Source organism: Canis lupus, chromosome 38 (genome assembly GCF_011100685.1).
Source record: "Canis lupus familiaris isolate Mischka breed German Shepherd chromosome 38, alternate assembly UU_Cfam_GSD_1.0, whole genome shotgun sequence".
Lineage (NCBI taxonomy): Eukaryota > Metazoa > Chordata > Mammalia > Carnivora > Canidae > Canis > Canis lupus.
Window position 1 is genome coordinate 17692458 of NC_049259.1, and position 20202 is coordinate 17712659.

Genomic DNA, 20202 nt, shown 5'->3' on the forward strand with positions numbered 1-20202 from the left:
TTTCCTAAAAGACCCTTAGACGATTCTAATCTGGACAACTTTAACCGCCACCGGGTTTGTGGAATGCACAGTATAACTGACCTTCCCACAACTCAAACATGTCCCACCCCGTAAGACACACACACTAGAACACTTCCACGTCAGCTTATTTGAGGGCTCGGTGTGGCCTCAGCCAAGTTTCATGTATTTATCATCTACTGAAAAACTTCCAGTACTTTCAGAACCAAACAACGAATAAAAGCAACAACAACAACAACAAAAAGCAGAAGGATGAAGGTAGGTGAGTTGCTTTTTTTTTTTTTTTTTTTTTTTGGTAAGTTGCTTTTAAACATGTTTTTATTTCCTTTTGATTATTGTTGTAGGTTATGCTTTATCTCTCACAGTGCTGACAATTTGGTCTTAAACACCAAATTACAATGGTTGCTTTTTGCTGCTCTTTGGCATCAGACACTAAATGGTAACAACTTTTCTATTACTTGCTGAGGCTTTTTTGTGATACAGTCACTAAGTCAGGCAGGGAAGACCCTGTGTGTTGCTCAAGTCTCCTTAGAAGACCCTGTGCTGCCCTCCCCCATCCCGTCACCTCGCTGCAGATGACAAATTTAACCCTTGACGGGCCTTGTGCAACTCTCAGCACCTTTGACAAGGACATAAGCTCCGCATTGTACCAGTAAGATCTGGCAATGTATTCACATAGACTGAAGGGAACAGAGAATTCTTTTCTATGTCCAAGGTCCTCCGATTGGACTAAGAATTAAATTTACATGAGACAGATTAACAGGAGGTGAAAAAAAAAAACCCAAAGGTTTATTACATGCACACAGAGACCCAATAATGCAATTGAGACCCAAGGAAATGACCGAGGTAGGCAGTTTTTATACTTTGTAGACAGAGAGACAATAAATCTGTGAAGAGTTGAACGGACGAACAAAACTTGCGGAGCTTCAGTTAGTAAGGAACGGAATTCTAAACAGAATTTGGGCTGGGATAGTATAAATCAGTAAAAGGGAACAAACGTTGTTTGTACAGACTTCTTGGCTCTGCATTTTCCACCTCTGGTGATGGGGAGGTCTCTCTGCCTCCTGGTCCAGGGAGGGGAACTTTCACATAGATTTCCTGCTTGCTGGGGGACAGAGGAGGCTCTGGGCGTCCTTCTTGCACAGGCTGGCTCTTCGGTAACTTTTAATCAAAATAATCAATATGCCATGGTGGCCCATCTTGGGGCAGCCTGCCCTTGGTCCTTACAACACATACGTGTATGAACATTCACATATACATAAAACGTGTATTTCTGGTCTCAATTGTTGCTGATGGGAGGTTGGCCACTGTCTAGTTGCCATTCCTTTGTGAGCAATCTGCCTTCTCTATTGTAAACTTGAAGCTTTCCTGTAATTCCCATGATCTAGGTTTGATTTCATTATTATTTACCCCTAGTAGTTTTCTTCATGTTTTCTATATTTGAGGATTTATGTCTTTCTTCAAATATTGAAAATTCATAGCCATTATCTCCTCAAACATTATGTCCCCTATTCTATCCACTTCTGAACTCCCCAATCAAGTCGTATTGAACTTTCTCACCCAGTCTTCATCTCCAAACTTTTCTTTCCTGTAAATGGAATATATATACCTCTTTATGCTGGGTTATGAGAGATTTTGTCACTGTTCAGTCTACATCCCAGGTTGACTATATATTCCGTTCCTAGAATTTCTGATCAGTTCTTTTCCAAATCAACCTTTTTCTCTTGGGTATTATGTTTTGCTTCCTTTATCTCTTTGAATATATGAGCCATATTCATTGTCAAGCTTTGTGTCATTCTATTATTCCTAACTCTTGGGTGAGGACTCTCCCAATTTTTTCGTCCGCTTACCCTTCCTCTAGATGGTTGGTTTCTTCCTGTGATTTGTAAGTTTTTCATAATGCGTCCTCAGCAAGTGTTTTTAGTGGTGATCCAGTGTACCCTGTCTGGCTGATGTTGCCCTCCAGGGTGACTTTGTGCTTGTTTCCAACAAGTTCTGTGGGTTATGCTGCCTTTAGGTCCTGCAGCCTCACTTCGGGTCCTCATAGCACAGGTGGACTATGAATTTGGCTACAGCCAGCATTTGGTATTGGCCTGGTCTTCCAATATTTTTCACAGGACTCATTCTACCCATGTTGCCAGAAGATGACAAATTACTTTGCCACTTTTGTAAAGCAATAGGCAGTTTTTCTAGTCCATATTTTATTTTATTTTTAAAAGATTTTATTTATTTATGAAAGAGAGAGAGAAAGGCAGAGATACAGGCAGAAGGAGAAGTAGGCTCCATGCAGGGAGCCCGATGTGGGACTCATCCCGGGACCCCAGGATCATGCCCTGAGCCGAAGGCAGGCGCCAAACCACTGAGCCACCTAGGTGCCCCTAGCCCATATTTTATAGATCAAATTGTACTTTATTATCTTAGCTTTATGCAGGTGTTTCACGTTGGCTCCTCACATTCACAGGATCTGTGATTTGGGCTCTCCTAACTCTCTGCACACATATGAAAGCTCCAGCCCCCCCCCCCCCACCACCACCACCCCGCTCCCTTGGGATGCCTGGGTGGCTCAGCAGTTAAGCATCTGCCTTTGGCTCAGGTTGTGATACCGAGTCAGGAATCAAGTCCTGCATCAGGCTCCCTGTGGGGAGCCTACTTCTCCCTCTGCCTGTGTTTCTGCCTCTCTCTGTGTGTCTCTCATGAATAAACAAATAAAATCTTTAAAAAGGGGATCCCTGGGTGGCGCAGCGGTTTGGCGCCTGCCTTTGGCCCAGGGCGCGATCCTGGAGACTCGGGATCGAATCCCACGTCGGGCTCCCGGTGCATGGAGCCTGCTTCTCCCTCTGCCTATGTCTCTTCCTCTCTCTCTCTCTCTATGTGACTATCATAAAAAAAAAAAAAATCTTTAAAAAATATATAAAACTTTAGCCCCCATGACTATACATAGCTCAGAAACCCTCAGGAATCACGTTGGCTTTAGCTCACCCTTAGGATTTTGAGTTTCCCTTCTTTTGCTGACACCTAGGCTTCTTTCTTTCCAGTCTCTCTTATTGCCTTAGCACTGCTTGATTTTATATTTTTGTTTGCGTAATTTTGTGTATTTGGAACAAGATGAAGTCTTTCACATTGGCTCAGTCTACCATATTTGCTGATATCATCTTAAAATATATTAAGTACTAATTAAGACAATAGTGTGCTTACCACATTAAAATAGTGCCTAACATATACACTATTATGTGATAGGTACTTAAAAATAGCTAGCTTTACTAGACACTTGCTATTTGCTAAGAATTCTTCTAATTCCATGGTGTGTCTTTATTCATCGAATTCTCATTTTATAAGGTTGGTACTATATTCAAACACACACTCAATCTGTATTATCCTTATTTTATAGATAAGGAAACCAAAGCACAGAGATAATAAGTAATAGGATATTAAGTGTAGGCAGTCCAGCTCCAAAACTTGTCAGCTTTATTGAGATATGAACCACTATTGAGTGTGGAATTTGATTTGACAAATGTAGATAGTTGAATAACCACTGCTACAATCATAACATCTGTTAACACATTTCTATCACCCCAAAATTTCCCTTTTGTCCCTTTGTAATGGTCTCTTCCCTCATCTTCTCTTCCCTACCAAACCACTCATCTCTTTTCTACAACCATAATTTTGCCTTTTCTAAAATGCTATTTAAATGTAATCATTTAATACACAGCACGTCTAGCTTCTTTCCCTTAGCATAATGCTTTTGGGATTCATTCACAGTGTTGCAAAATTAGTATCCAATACTTTTAATCACGGAGTAGTATTCCATTGAACAGATGGATCACGTTTTGTTTATTCATTGATGGACATTTGGATTGTTTTCAGTTTTTACAAATAAGGCTGCTGTCAATATTCACATACAAATCTTCAGGGGGATATACGTTTTCATTTCTTTTAGGTAAATATCAAGTTATGTGTGATATTGTGATTTATAATAAATATGTATTGTGGTCTTCCCACTTCTAACACAAGGCTTCTAAAACCCTTGAAATTTCCTAAGTGTGGAGAGAGACAAAATGTCTCTTGATACTTTAATGAGGACTTTTTGACCAGGGCTGGTTGCCAGGGGGGAACCAACACGTGATTAGAAGGTTGGGACTTTCAGTTGGCTGAGGCTGAATTTATTGTCAGTGCTCAGTGGCCAATGATTTAGTCAATCATACCTAAGTAATGAAGCCTCCATAAAAACCTAAATAAATAAATAAATAAATAAATAAATAAATAAATAAAACCAAAACAAATAAACAAAAAACCCCAATAAGTAACAGGGTGGGAGAGCTTCCAGGTTGGTGAACATGTGGAGCTTCGTTGAGAGTGTTGTGCTCAAGAAAGGCAGGAAGCTCTGTACCCTTTCCCCATACCTTGCCCTGTGTACTTCTTCTATCTGGCTCCTCCTAAATTATATCCTTTATAATAAACTGGTAATCTAGAGCAAATGGGTTTCCTGAGTTCTGTGAACTGCTCTAGCAAGTTAATCTAACTCAAGGAGGAGAATGTGGGAACCTCTGATTTATAGACAGTAGGTCAGAAATACAAATAACAACCTGGGCTTGTGATTGGCCTCTGAGTTAGGGGAAGAGGGACAGTCCTGTGGGATATGATGCAACCTGTGGGTGGGTAGTGCCAGAATTGAGCTGATTTTTAAGACATCCAGTTGGTGTCCTGACACTTTAAGAATTGCTTGTTGATAGGGGAAATCCCCCCACAGCTTGGAGTTGGGTCCCAGAACCAGAAGAGCACGGAATCACAAAATTATATGGTAGGAATATGTTTAACTTTTAAGAAACTGCCACACTGTTTTCCAAAGTGGCTGTGTACCATTTTGCATCCCCACTACCAACTTATGAGAGTTCTAATTGATCCACTTATTCCTCAACACTTGGTATTATTAGTACTTTTAATTTTAGCCTCCTAGGGAGTATGTTATATCTCATTATTATTTCAATTTGCATGATTAATGATATTAAGCATCTTTTCCTAAGTTTAGTTGGCACCTGTAAATTTTTGATAAAGTGTCTACTCAAATTCTTTGCTCACATTTCAATTGAGTTGTCTTTTACTTATTGAATTGTAATAGTTCTTTACATATTCTGAAAATAAGTCCTTTACTAGGTATATTGACAATTTTTTTCTTCTCTGTGTAAAGCCTGCACTCTTAGTCACTGCATATATTGCCCCTCACTGTTTATTGAAATAATTGGGAAATTTCCACAGGTTAATGGCCTCTTCCTAATAGAGTTTGTTGGTTTTATCATTAATAAGGGGTAAGGGAACCGTGTTGAAATTTTTGTTTGGAGATTCGAGGTTCACATTTTCACTACTAATTGATTTTTTTTTTCATTTTGGTGCAGAAATGAACAGTCCTTGTTGGATTTGAAGAACTGATGAGGTCATGCTATGATTACATCTGAATTGTCTAGCTTTACCATCCATTGAAAATAACTAGATACCTCTCAGCTTTATAAACTTCTCCTAAGGTACCCTGTTTCCAATTCACTACGTGTCTTATTTCCTTATGGAAAAAGACAATTTCCAGAAGTCAGAATTAGAGAAGAGTGGATCTTCCAAAAGAACTACTCCCAAAAGAATTATCCATTTCGTTGATGGAGATGTCATGGAAGAATATAGCACAGAGGAGGAAGATGAAGAGAAAGAGGAACAGGAAACAAAGTCAACACTTGATCCTGTAAGCATAGGGTATTGATACTAGTGAACATGGGGGCTGAATGAATGAGTGGTTAAGACAGGCAAGGTTTGTAGAAAATAAAATTTTAAGCCAATTCTTTGATCCCATTGGGTTGTTTTCTAGATCCATTTATAGTAAACTGATAATTTTTATAACCTTACATTTCTCCTCTTTGAGAAAGAAAATGGAATATAAATATAAATATATAAATATAAAGCATTTTAAGACCTCTACATGAAACACTCTGTATCACCACTCTTGTTATCAACTAGTCTAACTTGATTTCTCTCTCTTTTTCTCTTTTTTTTTTTCCAGTCTACACTTTCATGGGGGCCCTACCTATGGTTTTGGGCAGAGCAAATAGCAAGCACCTCATTTTCTAGTAAGTACTGCCAAGGTTATTTACTTATTTATTTTGTCCAAAATACTCAAAGATAGACTTACAGACCCTCAGAGTTAGTTGGGGCTTCCAATAGTTTAATCTACTCCACAGCATCTTGGAGAAAGGGGATGACCTGGTCCCTTCTTAATCTATGCTTGAAGATTCCCAAAGGCATAGAACCTCATACCTTCAGGCAGACCTTTCCAGCTCTTTCTGACTCTTTTTAGTAAACACTACCTTACATTTTGTCTTCTTTTAAAGTTGTTCCTATTGATCTTAGTTGTCTTTCTTAAGACCATATAAAACAAGTCTAGATTTCCCCTTTCATAGGACAGAGTTTCAAATATTTGAAGATAATAGCCTCTCACCATCCCCCCTTGACTCTTCACCTGAATAAACTTCCAAGTTTTTTCTTTAACTGTTGTTGTGTGACACAGTTCCAAGTCCCTTCATCATAATCACTCTATTATGAACAACAACTTTATTGATGCTTCCCAGGGACATAGCGAATGGCCTAAGTGGCTGGCTATTTATAACACATGAAATACTAAATTTTATTTTGCTCGATGTACACCAATTTTCTTTAAAACATGATTGGCGGCATCTAATTACTGATTCTCTTCTAACTTGCATGATTATATGTACAACAGGGAGGAAATGACTTTAAAAATTTAAGAAATTATGAAGTATAGCTCTAGCTCTGAGGAATTGATCTTCATTCATTCATTAAGTAAACATTTATTGAGTGTCAATGTGTGTTTGGCACCATGTTGGTCCCTGGGACACAAAGACAAATGACAGTCTTTGCTTTCAAGGGACTCAATATTCAATGGATATTATAGGCTAGGAAGCATGCCTATAATTACAATTTGTTGCCACAACTGCCAGGGTAGAAGGAGCATAGGGACTACTGATGGGGTGACTCAATAATGCTGACATATGGAGGCAATACCTTCAGAGTGCTATGAAAGTATGGCTAAGGTCAGCTTGGGGACTGATTGTAAAAGTCACTGGGGGTGGAGGAGAGGAGGAAGGCCTTTAAATTACAGTAAAAAAGTGATGATGGGGTGATTTAGTCAGATGGTAGGAGCCTTAAAAGAGCAAGTGCTTTCACTTTAGGAAAGAGGGTTAGGAATTTGGAAGTTACTTTGGGAATCCAGTGAGATACCAATCTTACCTCAACCATAACACACTGACAGAAAAAATACATCTGCCAGAGAGCTCTGTGCTTTATTTTGGTCAAGACTAATTAAAGAGGTGAAATGTTTTGGAGGTAGAAAGCCTTAGGAGATTAGGTCAGGTGAAAGTAGCAAAACCCAATGCAGTTAATATGAGAATGAGAAGAACAGGTACTGCAGTGATTTCCATGTTGGGCTTTGACTTAAAATGGCAAAGTCAGGATGCAAGGGGAATCAAGCTGCCTTCCAGGTTCCAAGCAGAACTGTAGCATTCAAGTGCATCTGCGTGGGGGCTTCCAGCTATTAGTGGAAGCATAAATATGCCAGCACTCAGCACCCTGGTCTCCACACAGAAACTTTGGAGAGAGCTAACCCCCAGATGAAGCTGTAATTAATGTTTCCAATTTAAAATTCTAGTCGGTCATGAACAAGAAAACTTCCTAAGATTTATTCTAATATTTTAGAAACTTCTCTTATATCCATTTACCAGGCATGGTGGCAAATGAGCAGATTAAAGAGCTAGATATTTTTGAAAAGATAAACCCATTAAAAATGGGGAGCACCATTCTGATGTGCTATATGAGTAATACACCAAGAGGAACAAGCGGTCATGGGGATCAGAAAATCGTGTTATGGGATGGGGGTGGAGTGTCAGATATCCTATAGTTTTAAAGGATAACATTTCTAGGAGATACTTCAGGAAACCACTATTAATGCTAAACCTTTATCCCTAACTTTTACAACCAAAGCATCTATTCTGATTGCCCAGGACCAATGCTGTACCTGGTAGTAAGTATTTTGAAAATCTCTCCTGACATAACCAATATGGAAGGGACAGTTTAGAAGTAATCCCATGTGAAGATAGAAGATTTAACAATTCCTTTTGAGTCCTAGAACTTTTTGAGAGTTTGGAGCAATTGCAATATTTTGTCAGCCTTGAAGGTAAGTGTAGTAATGGGTCACCTGCAGGCATGTTTAAACTCTTGTCCCCTCAACTGACACTAAGGTTTACTTTTTACTTCAGCTTACCAAAAGTGCTTGTTCTTTCCTTTAGCATGTGAATTCCTCGGTGGAAGATTTGCTACCTTCTTTGGCCTTAATCAACCCAAATATCAGTATGTGTTAAACGAATACTATAGGACACAAAGTAAGGTATGTGACATCCTGATGGAGGATACCAAGACCCCTGATGTGGGAAGATTGGTTGCTTCCACTTCAATAGAAGTTATTTTCCCACCGGGTAATCATGTACAATTTCACCCCAGGACACTTCTGATTTGCCTTTTCTGTGTAAAGTCAGAATGTCATCAGATGGGGTATAGAAGTTGGTTGAACATGAAGCCTGAGATTGCCTAGATAAAGAAGCTTCTCACAGGGGTGACTCTGCAAGAGGAGTTCAGAGGTATTTAGTTTACAATTAAACTTTGCTATATTTCTCTCCATACCAGGAAAGTGACAAGGAAAGTGAAGGGGATGGATCAAAGGCCCAGCCAGCCAAGATTCCTAATGAAAGGTGTCATCTGGAAGCTAGGGGCCAAGAGTATGGAACTAGACAACAGGACATCATAGAGGGTGTTCCTCAGTGGAGCGCCTCCTCCAGGGAGGGCCTGGCAGCAGATTTCAGCTCATAATGGCCAGCAGGACTATAGTTCCTGTGGATGTCTGTTCCACTGCTATTGGTGACCATGACCAAAGCACCACAGGTAGTGCTCCTGAGCTGATCTGTGATTTATTCAGCAAGCAATAATGAGAATTATGGATGCGTTCTCAATTTTATAAGCCCCCCAAGTCAACTCCCGCCCCCCCTTCCGCCCAGCAGTGATGCAAGTCTTGCTAGTCAGTTATGAACTCTTATTATTGATGTTTGCACAGAAATGCAAATGCCCTACGGAATTTGGATCTGGCAGTTTTGGACTGAAACTCTTCATCATGGGGCTAGGGTACAGAAAAGAAGCTCTCTTCCCGAAGATACTTCGGGCATTGTGAAGACTAAATAAGTCTCCTTTCAGCGTTTGATGTAAGGTGTGTGCTTCCCCAAAGCCACCCTGGCTTAGTTGGGGCTTGCTTTACAATAAGCAAACATTGCTAGTAACTTTGTACATCAAAGTCTTTGAGGATTGGGTGCATTTTCCCCACACACAATTAAAAAAAAAATCTAGGCTCTAGAAAAAGTATTTGAAAAAACAGATGATTTTATTTATTTGTCAGCAAAATTTTAAAACCTGGGAAGATCACACATGGAAATCATAGCTAGATATCACAAATTGTGCTGGCCAGAGGTCGCTGGGATATAATAGAAAAACACAGGATTTGCAGTAATAAGACCTGAGGTCAAGTCTCAATTTTATCTTATACTAGTTGTGTGATTTTATCTCACTAGTTGTGTGAGCCTTAGTCCCCTTCTTTGTAAAATAGGGGTGGCATATATTTATTCCTCAAGGGTTATTGTTTTTTTTTTTTTTTTTTTTTTTTTTTTTTTTTTTTTTCAAGGGTTATTGTTAAACAAAATGATATAAATGTGAAAACACTTTTAAAACTGTAAATATTCAATGTTAACGCTTCCTTAATGGCTGTTATAGACTGTTACCTTGAAAGTCTCCAAAAAACTATGCCTTCTGGAATTCATGCCATGGTACGGCCCCATTTACATTGACCCTGGGCTTGGCCCCATGACTTGTTTCAGCCAATGAGACAGTAGCAAAGGTGATGCAAGTGGAGGCTTGATGAGCACCTGCAGATGGAAACCTGTCATCTTAGAAACTTCACCTTGTGGGCACCTGGGTGGCTCAGTCAGTTAGGCATCTGCCTTCTGCTCAGGTTATGATCCTAATGTCCTGGGATGGAGTCTCACATTGGGCTCCCTGCTCAGCGGGGAGTCTGCTTCCCCCTCTGCCCTCGTCCCTGCTTGTGCTCTGTCTCTCTTTCTCTCTCAGATAAATAAATAAAATATTAAAAAGAAAAAGAACTCCACCTTGTAATGGGCTTGACTTCTCAATAATGAAAGGCCACATGGAAAGAAATTCCCAAGGATGAAAGACTCTCGTGCATTCCAGTCCCAGCCAAGCTCCTCACCAAATGCAGCCACATAAAGGACCTCTTTATCCTACGTGGAGCAGATGAACCCTGCAGCTGAGTCCAGTCAACCCACAGAATCACGAGAAATAATAAATCATTATTGTTTTGGAGTGGTTTGCTATGTAGGAATATGCAGCTGAAATAATAGCTCTAAGAGAAGGGGAACTTGGAATTGATCTGATATAAAATCTAGAAGAAGGCCTGGAGAATAAGGCATTGTTGGTTGAATATATGAGAATAAGACAGGTTTTGTGGCATAATAGGACAACTCTAAGACCTCAGTGGTTTGAAACAACAACACTTTGTTTCCTTCTCGTGAGAAGTCCACTGTCAGTTCAGGTGGCTTCCCAGAGTGTTGGCGCAGTGGTACCTGCATCTCTGATCCTACGATTCCTCCAGACTGTGATGCATTCAGGGCTGCTGAAGCAGAAGTGGAGTGGGCAGTTAAGCACTCGCAATCAGTGTCTCCACTAAGAATAAAACATGTCACTTTTGATTATGTTTCTTCCACCACAGCAAATCACATGGACACAATTAACTTCAAGGGGTGTGAGCCTCCTAAGACAGCTGAGAAGGGGAAACACTTTCTTCCAGCAGCAGTACGGGATAAATGACAGACTCAAGCATCGATATGGTATTGATTTCATCTCAGCTCTGTCGCCCCTTTGTAACCCGATGGCCCTGTGCAAGTGACTCAACTTCACAATGTTCTGATGTATAAAGCAGATTTGATACAGGCAGCAAATTCAATTTGGACTAGCTTATGCAACAAAAAAAGAATTTTTTGGAGGGGTATTGAGGTATCTTATGCACCCCAAGGGCGCATAAATTTCAGTACATCTAGAACAAATCTAATAAACACATACATGAGCAACACTCTCTCCATTTCTCATCTTTCTTTCCTGTGAGGAAGAAAGATCACTCCATAGCTCTTTTATTTTTTTATTTATTTATCTTTTACAGTTAATCTTTAATTTTTTTATTTATGATAGTCACACAGAGAGAGAGAGAGAGAGAAGCAGGCTCCATGCACCGGGAGCCCGACATGGGATTCGATCCCGGGTCTCCAGGATCGCGCCCTGGGCCAAAGGCAGGAGCCAAACCGCTGTGCCACCCAGGGATCCCGTCTTTTATTTTTTTTTAATTTTTTAAATTTTATTTTGTTTAAAAGATTTTATTTATTTATTCATGAGAATACACAGAGAGGAGAGAGAGAGAGAGGCAGAGACACAGGCAGAGGGAGAAGCAGGCTCCATGCAGGGAGCCCGACGTGGGACTCGATCCCGGGTCCCCAGGATCACGCCCTGAGCTGCAGGCGGCGCTAAACCGCTGAGCCACCGGGGCTGCCCTATTTTTTATTTTTTTTAAAGATTTTATTTATTTATTGCAGAGAGAGAGAGAGAAAGAGAGAGAGAGAACATGAAAGCAGTGGGAGGAGCAGAGGGAGAGGGAGATAATCTCCAGCAGACTGTGCTTAGCACAGAGCCCAACGAGGGGCCTAATCCCATGACTCTGAGATCACCACCTGAGCTGAAACCAAGAGTTGGACACCCAATAGAATAAGCTCCTGAGGTGCCCTAGCTCTTTTATTTTGTAATCTTTATTGAGATATAACTTATCTATAATATTGTATTAGTCTTAGGTGTACAACCTAATGATTAATATTTGCTTGTATTATAAAATGATCACTACAATTAGTCTAGTTAACTAACATCCACCACACAGAAAAATTTTTTCTTGGGATGAGAACTTTTAAGATCTACTCTTTTAGCAACTTTCAAATATACAACGTTATTAACCATAGTTATCATGCTGCATCATTACATCATCATGATTTATTTATTTTATAACTGGAAGTCGGTACCTTTTGACCACCTTCACTCATTTCACCCCCTCATCATCCTCCACCTCTGGCAAACACCAATCTGTTCACTCTACCTACGAGTTTGGATTTTTGTTGTTGCTGTGTGTTTTTATTGGTCAGTTTTTAGATTTCACATGTAAGTGGGATCATGTGGTACTTGTCTTTCTTCATCTGACATATTTCGCTTAGCATAAAAATGCCCTCAAGGTCCATCCATATTGTTACAAATAACAAAATTTCCTTTTTTTCATGGCTACAAAATATTTCACTGTGCAAATATATATGTGTATGTGTGTGTCTCTGTGTGTACCCTGTTTCCTTTATCCATTCATGCATCGAGGGTACTTCCATGTTTTGGCTATTGTAAATAGTGCTGCAATAAACATGGTGCGTATATGTTTTTGATTAGTGTCTTCATCTTCTTTGGATAAATGCCCAGAAATGGAATTGCTGAATCATGTAGTGGTTCTACTTTTCAATTTTTGAGGAACCTCCATACTGTTTTCCATAGTAGCTGCACCAACGTACATTGCCACCAAGAATGCACAAATGTTTCTTTTTCTCCACATCCCCTCCAACTCTTGCTCTTTCTTGTCTGATACTAGACACTCTAACAGGAGTGAGGTAATACCCCATTGTGGTTTCAATTTTCATTTCCCTGATGATTAGCGATATTATGCGGTTTTTCATATATCTGTCGGCCATCTGTTTGTCTTCTTTGGAAAAATATCTATTCAGATGCTCTTTCCACTTTTTAAAATTTGATTTTTTGGGAGGGCTATTGAGTTGTAGGAATTCTTTATATATCTTGGACATTAACTCCTTATAAGATACACTATTTGCAAATATTTTCTCCCATTCACGGGGTTGTCTTTTCATTTTGTTGATAGTTTCCTTTGTTGGGTAGAAGCTTTTCAGGTTTAAGTAGTCCCACTTGTTTGCATTTGCTTTTGTTGTTTTTGCTTTTGGTGTCAAATCCATAACATTTTATAACTCACCTGTTTAAGTCACTGCCCCTCTGTTCCAATTCCAAGCATACAGGACATAGAATCTGATCAGGCCTTTTGGCTCAGGTGACCATCCCTCATCTGATCAGTTGTGACCAGGGAAGTGGAGTCATGTAGCAACAACATGAATATAGGATCTACTTCTGAGTGAGCAAGATTCTCAAGAGAGGAAGATTAAGGTGAAGTAGGCAGACACACCCCACGACCATTCTAAGGATAAAATGTGAAAACTGAGGAAAGGCATATGGTTCTAATTAGGTACTTGAACCTTAATATCAGTTGTAATTATTAATACTGATGACAATTGTGGGTTGAAGGAATCTGAGTGGTTTATCCCCATTAAGGAGTCAATCTTAGTTCTTTATCTGACAGGCCCTGTTAGTCTGATTTCAAGATAAAGTAAATCTGAGGTTTTGATGTAGCAGGAAAAAGTGGCTAAGCCTACCAGTTAAGCATTGGTTATTTGTGCCTCAGGTGTCAGATCACACTAAAACTCTGTCCCTGCTTTATTTGCTAAGTTGCTTCAAAACAGACCGTATGATGGATGCTTTTTTATTTTTCTACTTTTCTTAAAAATTAACTGTACCCTGGAATATATCTACTCAGTGTTGATTCTAGAGAACAAGGCAAACCAAAGTGTGATGATATTAGCAGGAGTGAATTTTACCTAGCAAATACTATACTCTCAATCTGTTTTTCTTCTCCCCTGAAAGAATGGAGGTGGCCTACCCTTAAGGTCAGTGACCATATGCAAATCAATCAAATCTTGAGCTAAATATCCTAAAGAAAACAAATGGAAACCAATACCCAGATCTTATCAGGCTATGGCTGCGAGAGAAGTACACATTTTCTTTAATGTTAATTCCTTCTTTTAATATTAATTGTGCATTTTCCACATACCAGTTACTGTTTCAGGTGCTATCAACCAAAGAGACAAAAATCTTGACGTTCCTCTTGGCCTTAAGCTCCAGATAGCTAAATTATCAGGACACCCAGGCTTTGTGGGCCAGACTCGCAAATGGTCCCAATAACCTTCATCTTCTGGCCCTCACATCCTATGTAGCCTTTCCCACATTGAACAAGGGACATCTATGTGACCAATAGAATATGTCAGAAGCCATGGTGTGATACTTCTGAGATAAGAGAGACAATGGCTACTGTTTTGGTCTCCTTAAATCACTTACTCTGGGGAGAACCAGCTGCTACATTGTGAGTACATTCGTGTAGCCTATGGACAGGTCCATTTGGTAAACCCTGAAGTCTCCAACAAACAGCTGGTGAGGAACAGCGGAAATCTAATAGGCCTCAATTTTCCTGAGAGCCAACCACAGTGTCTCTACTCCTCTGAACTAGGTCCTGGTAGCTACCGGGTCACAGACTGGCTGGCCTACCCCCTTGCTCAGACAACTGCCAAGACCTACATGCACAGCTCCCCATCCTGAACCAGGACGCCAGGAGTACAGGCCTTTTGGGCAGTCAGGGCTCCCAGGTGTCTCTCTAATGGAAGGTAACCCCAAACTCAGCCCTGGCAAGACTTTCAACCTCAGAACCTGGCAAGTTCCCCTCAGATATGCCTTCAAGGGAAATAGGCACCATTAGTTAGGTTAAGGCTTGGAATTATTTAGATGTTTTGGGTCTCCCAAGAGCCTGAGCCATTGATCCTGCTGCTTAGGACAAATGCTGAACCATTCCAAATCTCTGGTAACCACTGCCTAGCATCTAGCTTGCACATACACAGCACACACCCCTTCAGCAGACCCTGGGCAGCCAGGCCCTCCAAGCCTCTGATGCCATGGCTGGGCTAACCACCTGGATCTTCTCCTGGGATGCCTCTACAAAATAATATAGTACTGAGGCTACAAAGGTGTGAAAGTCAATGCCCTTTTAAAAGTGCTGCTAAGGGATGCTTGGGTGGCTCAGCTGTTAAGCACCTGCCCCTGGCCAGGGCATAATCTGCAGTCTCAGGATCGAGTCCCTGCCTCCCTGCCTGAAGCCTGCTTCTCCCTCTGCCTACGTCTCTGCCTTTCTCTCTCTGTGTCTTTCATGAATAAATAAATAAAATCTTAAAAAAAAATAAAAGTGCTGCTAATAGGGACCAAGGTTAGCACTAAACAAAAAGAGCTCCCAGGTGTCTCATTCAAGGACAACTCAGGCCCTCCAAAAAAGGCTTCAGAATTCTCTCCATATCTGGCTTTAGAGAGAACAGGAGCCTTTGTGTAGTGTGAGCTTGGATATTGGCAGATGTGTGCTTATTCCCAAGAGCTCACAACTGTGACTCTGCTCTTAAAATGGGTCCTAGCCCAGAAGCAGGGCACTGAATGGCTCTTCTTACCCCTTGCTCCAGAGCTGTGCTGGGACACCAAACACAAATTTCTCTCTCCCACCAGGCCCCCTGGAGCAGGGGCCTCTCCAGCAACCAGTGCTCCTTGCTATCTCTTATCAGAGGATACCCCAACCAGTCAGCTTGGCCCCACCCTGGCAAGGCAGTCCAGTGTCCTCCAGCTCTGCTGTCAGTGGAAATGGGCATATTTGTGTAAGATAAGGCTTGGAATTAAGTAGATGCTAGGTACTCCAAATAGCCTGTTCCTTGGCCTGGCCTCTCCCTACATCTGCTCTGTTCTCTGTCCCTGGCTATCCTGATGCACGCATGAGCAATCTGCACTTTATCTGCTGACTTTGGGCTGAACTGGGCTCTGCAAGCCCAAGGAGCTCTGAGAGGACCCTCAACCATCTGTATGGCTTCAGGGCAGAGGGAGCCCAAGATGGGAAAATCTTTTCTTTTCTTTTCTTTTCTTTTTTCTTTTCTTTTCTTTTCTTTCTTTTCGTTCTTTTTTAGTGTCCGGGCGGTGCTTTGGTTTCGTTGAGGTGCGGTGCTTGCTTGGTAGGGTTCTTAGTGGAGATGATTTATTCGTTCTTTACTGTTCTTCTTTCTTTCCTTCTTTTTCACTTTCCTTTCCTGTCCTTTCCTTTCTTTTCTTTTCATTTCTATGTGCCGGGACTTCCTTCCGTCATTCGTCCTTCTTTCCTTCTTTTTCCTCTTTTTTTTCTTTGACGATTTTTAATTTACTTTGAGAGAGGACGAGAGAGCTAGCGAGCAAGTGAGTGTGTGCGTGGTGGTGGGGAGGGCAGAGGGAGAGGGAGAGAGAGAATCTCAAGCAGACTCCAAGCTATGTGCAGAGCTCAAGGCAGGGCTTGATCCCAGGACACTGAGATCACTACCTAAGGCAAATCAAGAGTCCCACACTCAACCAACTGGGACACCCAGGTGCCCTGATGGGAAAATATTTCTGAAGTGGCAGATTAATATGGCAACAGTCAGCCTCCATTTGGACGGGCTGCCCAATGGGTTTCCAGGGTTCTCCAGCAATCAAGGCTCCCAGGTGTCTCTAATTGGAGGATGTCCCAACCATCCTTGTGACTCACCTGGCAGGGCCGCCGTGTTTTCCCCAGCTCTTCCCTCCAGGGGGAATATACACACTTGTGTAGGTGACAGCTTAGAATTAGGCAGATGCCTCCTATCCGTGACAGCTGGCTCCAGCGACTGGCCTCTCCAGGAACCTGCCACCTTCCAGGTGTCTGGCTTCCCAGAGGTGAGCATTTGGCACATGTGCAGTACCTGCCCTGCCACTCTGCAGAGGGCAGCTGGCCTGGACCACCTGCACAGCCCCCTGGGCAGAGAGATCCCACCCCTGAAAGCACCTTAATACTGGCAACTGTCAGTCTGCCTTTGGACTGGCTGCCTGATGGGGTCCAGGGCTTGTCCAGCAATCACAGCTCCCCGATGTCTCTTACTGGAGAGTATCCTTGTGTAGTCCAGGCCCTACCACTGTTTGGTGACTTGGATCTCAGAGAAAGAACTCCTGCAAAGATCCCGACCCTTGTTGAGGAGAACAGAAGTGGCGAAACAGGAAAAGATGAAAAACGAACCCTGTAGGGGAGCCTGGATAGCTCAGTAGATTAACAAGAGTCTTGATTTCTAGTCGGGTCATGATCTGGGAGGAGGGGGAGTTGTTGGATCAAGCCAGCCTATGGCTCCATGGCAGGGGGAGTCTGCTTGAGATTCTTTCTCTCCCTCTGCCCCTCCCCACTGTGCTCTCTCTCTCTAAAATAATAAATTTTTATTTAAAAAAACAACAGGCTTGTAAACATGCTAATTTTATCATTTTGGAATGGCTACATATCCTAGGGCATCTTTTAGTCAACAGATATATATTTACCTATATTTAAATTTTTATTTAAATACACTTTAGTTTTTTGGAGGACTTTTAGGTTCATAGAAAAATTGATCAGAAGGTACAAAGATTTCCCACATACTTCCTGCCCCTACACATGCACAGCCTCCTCCATTACCACCCCCTCAACCAGAGTGGTACTTTTTTACAATTGATGCACCTACATCAGCACATCATTATTCAAAGGCCACAGTTGGTGTTAAGATTCACTTTTGTTTTACATTCTATGGGTTTGGATAAACTTATAAGGATCCCCACCATTACAGTATCACACAGAATAGTTTTATCGCCCTAAAAATCCTCTGTGCTCCTCCTATTCACCCCTTTTGCTTCACTAACCTCTGACAACCACTGATGTTTTTACTGTCTCCATAGTTGTATCTTTTCTGAAAGTCATGTAGTTGGAATCACATAATAAGAAGGCTTTCAGATGAACTCCTTTCACTTACTAATAAGAACTTAGGTTTCCTCTATGCATTTTCATGGCTTGATAGATCATTTCTTTTTAGTGCCGAATAATATTACATTGTCTAGATTATTTATTTATTTATTTATTTATTTATTTATTTATTTATTTATCCTTCCTAAGGATGTTTTGATTGTTTTCAAGTTTTAGACTCTCTATTCGGCACTCTAAAGGCCATGAGTCTTGAAAATGATCATCTTTATATAATGACACCATTATTCCATGAGCAAATTGAGACCATAATAAATGCTCATTTAATTAAAACATAATAACTACAGGTTTTGCTTATGAGCAAGTCTTTCTGCTCATTCAATATCTGAATTCCTTGAGCTAAACCTCAGGATAGATTCTCTTACACCAAATTCTTCTTTATCATGGGGCGCCTGGGTGGTTTAGTGGTTGAGCATCTGCCTTTAGCTCGGGTTGTGATCCTGGAGTCTGGGATTGAGTCCCACATCAGGCTCCCTGCAGGTAGCCTGCTTCTCCCTCTGCCTATGTCTCTGCCTCTCTCTCTCTCTCTCTGTGTGTCCCTCATGAATAAATCAAAATCTAAAATTAAAAAAACACAACTCCCCCAAATTCTTCTTTAATAGAAGGTGCTCACAGTTACAGATATCCATATTTCATATAGTTTCTCCTAAATAAGTGTCTTTTATATTTGGACTAAAATTTTTTTTAGTATGTTTTTATCTATCCCATTAGATCAGAAGACTGCAAGGGCTATGGTTTTAGGTGTTCTCTATTTTTAAACATCTTGAAAGAGCCTTAGAGCAGTAAACTTACCTGTATGCATACCATTTATTTAATGAATATATCATTATTGGTTGATTCTGAAACTAGTGTTTGCCAGTGTCCTTGAATCTCAGAAGAAAAGCTACTGTGGACTTAAGAAAACTTCCTTTATCTGTGTCGTAGAAATAGTTAGAAGCCTGTTGAGTCTGGACAAACTACATCTTCGCTTGCAGTAGATTTGTGAAGTAGGAGTGACTTCAGAAGAATTTATCTGAGGCAACCAGGCTTAAATCCTCTGACTATACACAATGCATACCACAGTTAAAAATGTTTTTTATTCTGCAATCATACAAAATTTTGTCTTATTATTTGTTTCCTTAAGCACAGCCCTGCTTATCCTTGCTTTAGACGGGATGATACAATATGGGATTTCATAGGCATTTCAATTGCAGCTATGCTTAGACTTCTAATTCTAATGTCTGGATCCTGACGATTATGCTTTTATTGTGATTTCCTCATGGCTGGGACCTTTTCACCAGTATAGACTGTGTTTGGTGAACCATTAGAGGTTGTGGTCCTACTGAGCAGCTGAGAAACAGAGGAAAACATTCTAAGTGGTTGATTAACTTGTATTCCAGAAACAGAAATGTCTGATTTTAAAAGTGTTTGAGAACACTATGAATCATCTTCAGTAAAAGTGGCATGACACAATGATTTGTTAATCAGATTAAGTGGAGCTGTACGTTGTATGCATAATAACAGGCTACATATTTAGTTGTAGCTGGCTTTGTTTTTATACTACGTATTTTGTCAATCCAAATGCACCCTGTAGAGCAGAAAACTGACCCTAAACAGCTTCCCTTAACTTCAAAATGTGCTTATTTACATACTTTATAACCAGAAATATCTTTTATATCGATAAACCATGAGCTCATTGAAAAATTAAAACAATACAGAAATACATAGAGTGGAGAATAAAATCAAATTCTTGCTTAAAATCCACATGTAAGTGGTTTATAAAAATAGGATTGTAATGTTATGTCATTTCTGCTCAACAATATAGTATGAATCTCTTTCTTTATCCAATTTGTTTTTTGACTAGGCAATGGACATACATGGTAGACAGTTTAGAAGGTATAGAAAGGTATAAGACACCTGGTTCTCCTCTCTGGAGACAACTACTATTACCAATATTTTGGGTAATGATAATTCATACATAACTTTATGTTTTCCCTTTGTTCTTTCACAAATGTTAACATACTCTACACACTGCACATTTGCTCTGTCACTTGCTTTCACTTCTTTCACAGGTGAGGGGGTTGTATTACCCTAGGACTAATGAGGCCAACTTCCAAGAGAAGCTCAACTTGGGACTTAAAACTGGATGATTCATTAAAGCTTTGATATTCAGTTGGTCTGGAAATGTTATGAGTGAATCTGATGAGCGAATCTATTTGTTAAAGGCTGAGAGTGACCAGAAAAACTTTGAGATTTGTCTGAGATTTCATTCAAGTTCTAGTTGA

At 40.6% G+C, this 20202-nt stretch overlaps 1 protein-coding gene across 8 annotated transcripts in view; it reads left to right on the top strand.

The window, feature by feature from the left end:
• Positions 1–20202, top strand: part of FAM177B (family with sequence similarity 177 member B) — a 70196-nt gene continuing 49994 nt past the window's right edge. For 2 of the 8 annotated variants that reach the window (XR_005385742.1, XR_005385743.1), the window contains exons 1-6: positions 7–276; positions 5409–5743; positions 6059–6125; positions 8358–8455; positions 8752–9325; positions 10237–11012. Coding sequence is in view for 2 of the 8 variants with exons in the window: in XM_038586209.1 (XP_038442137.1) it covers positions 5573–5743; positions 6059–6125; positions 8358–8455; positions 8752–8934 (519 nt within the window). In the remaining 6 variants the exon portion in view is untranslated. Of the gene's footprint in view, positions 277–5408; positions 5744–6058; positions 6126–8357; positions 8456–8751; positions 9458–10236; positions 11253–20202 lie in introns of those variants that run through there. The other 6 variants (XR_005385745.1, XR_005385746.1, XR_005385747.1 and 3 more) reach the window with 5 other exon arrangements.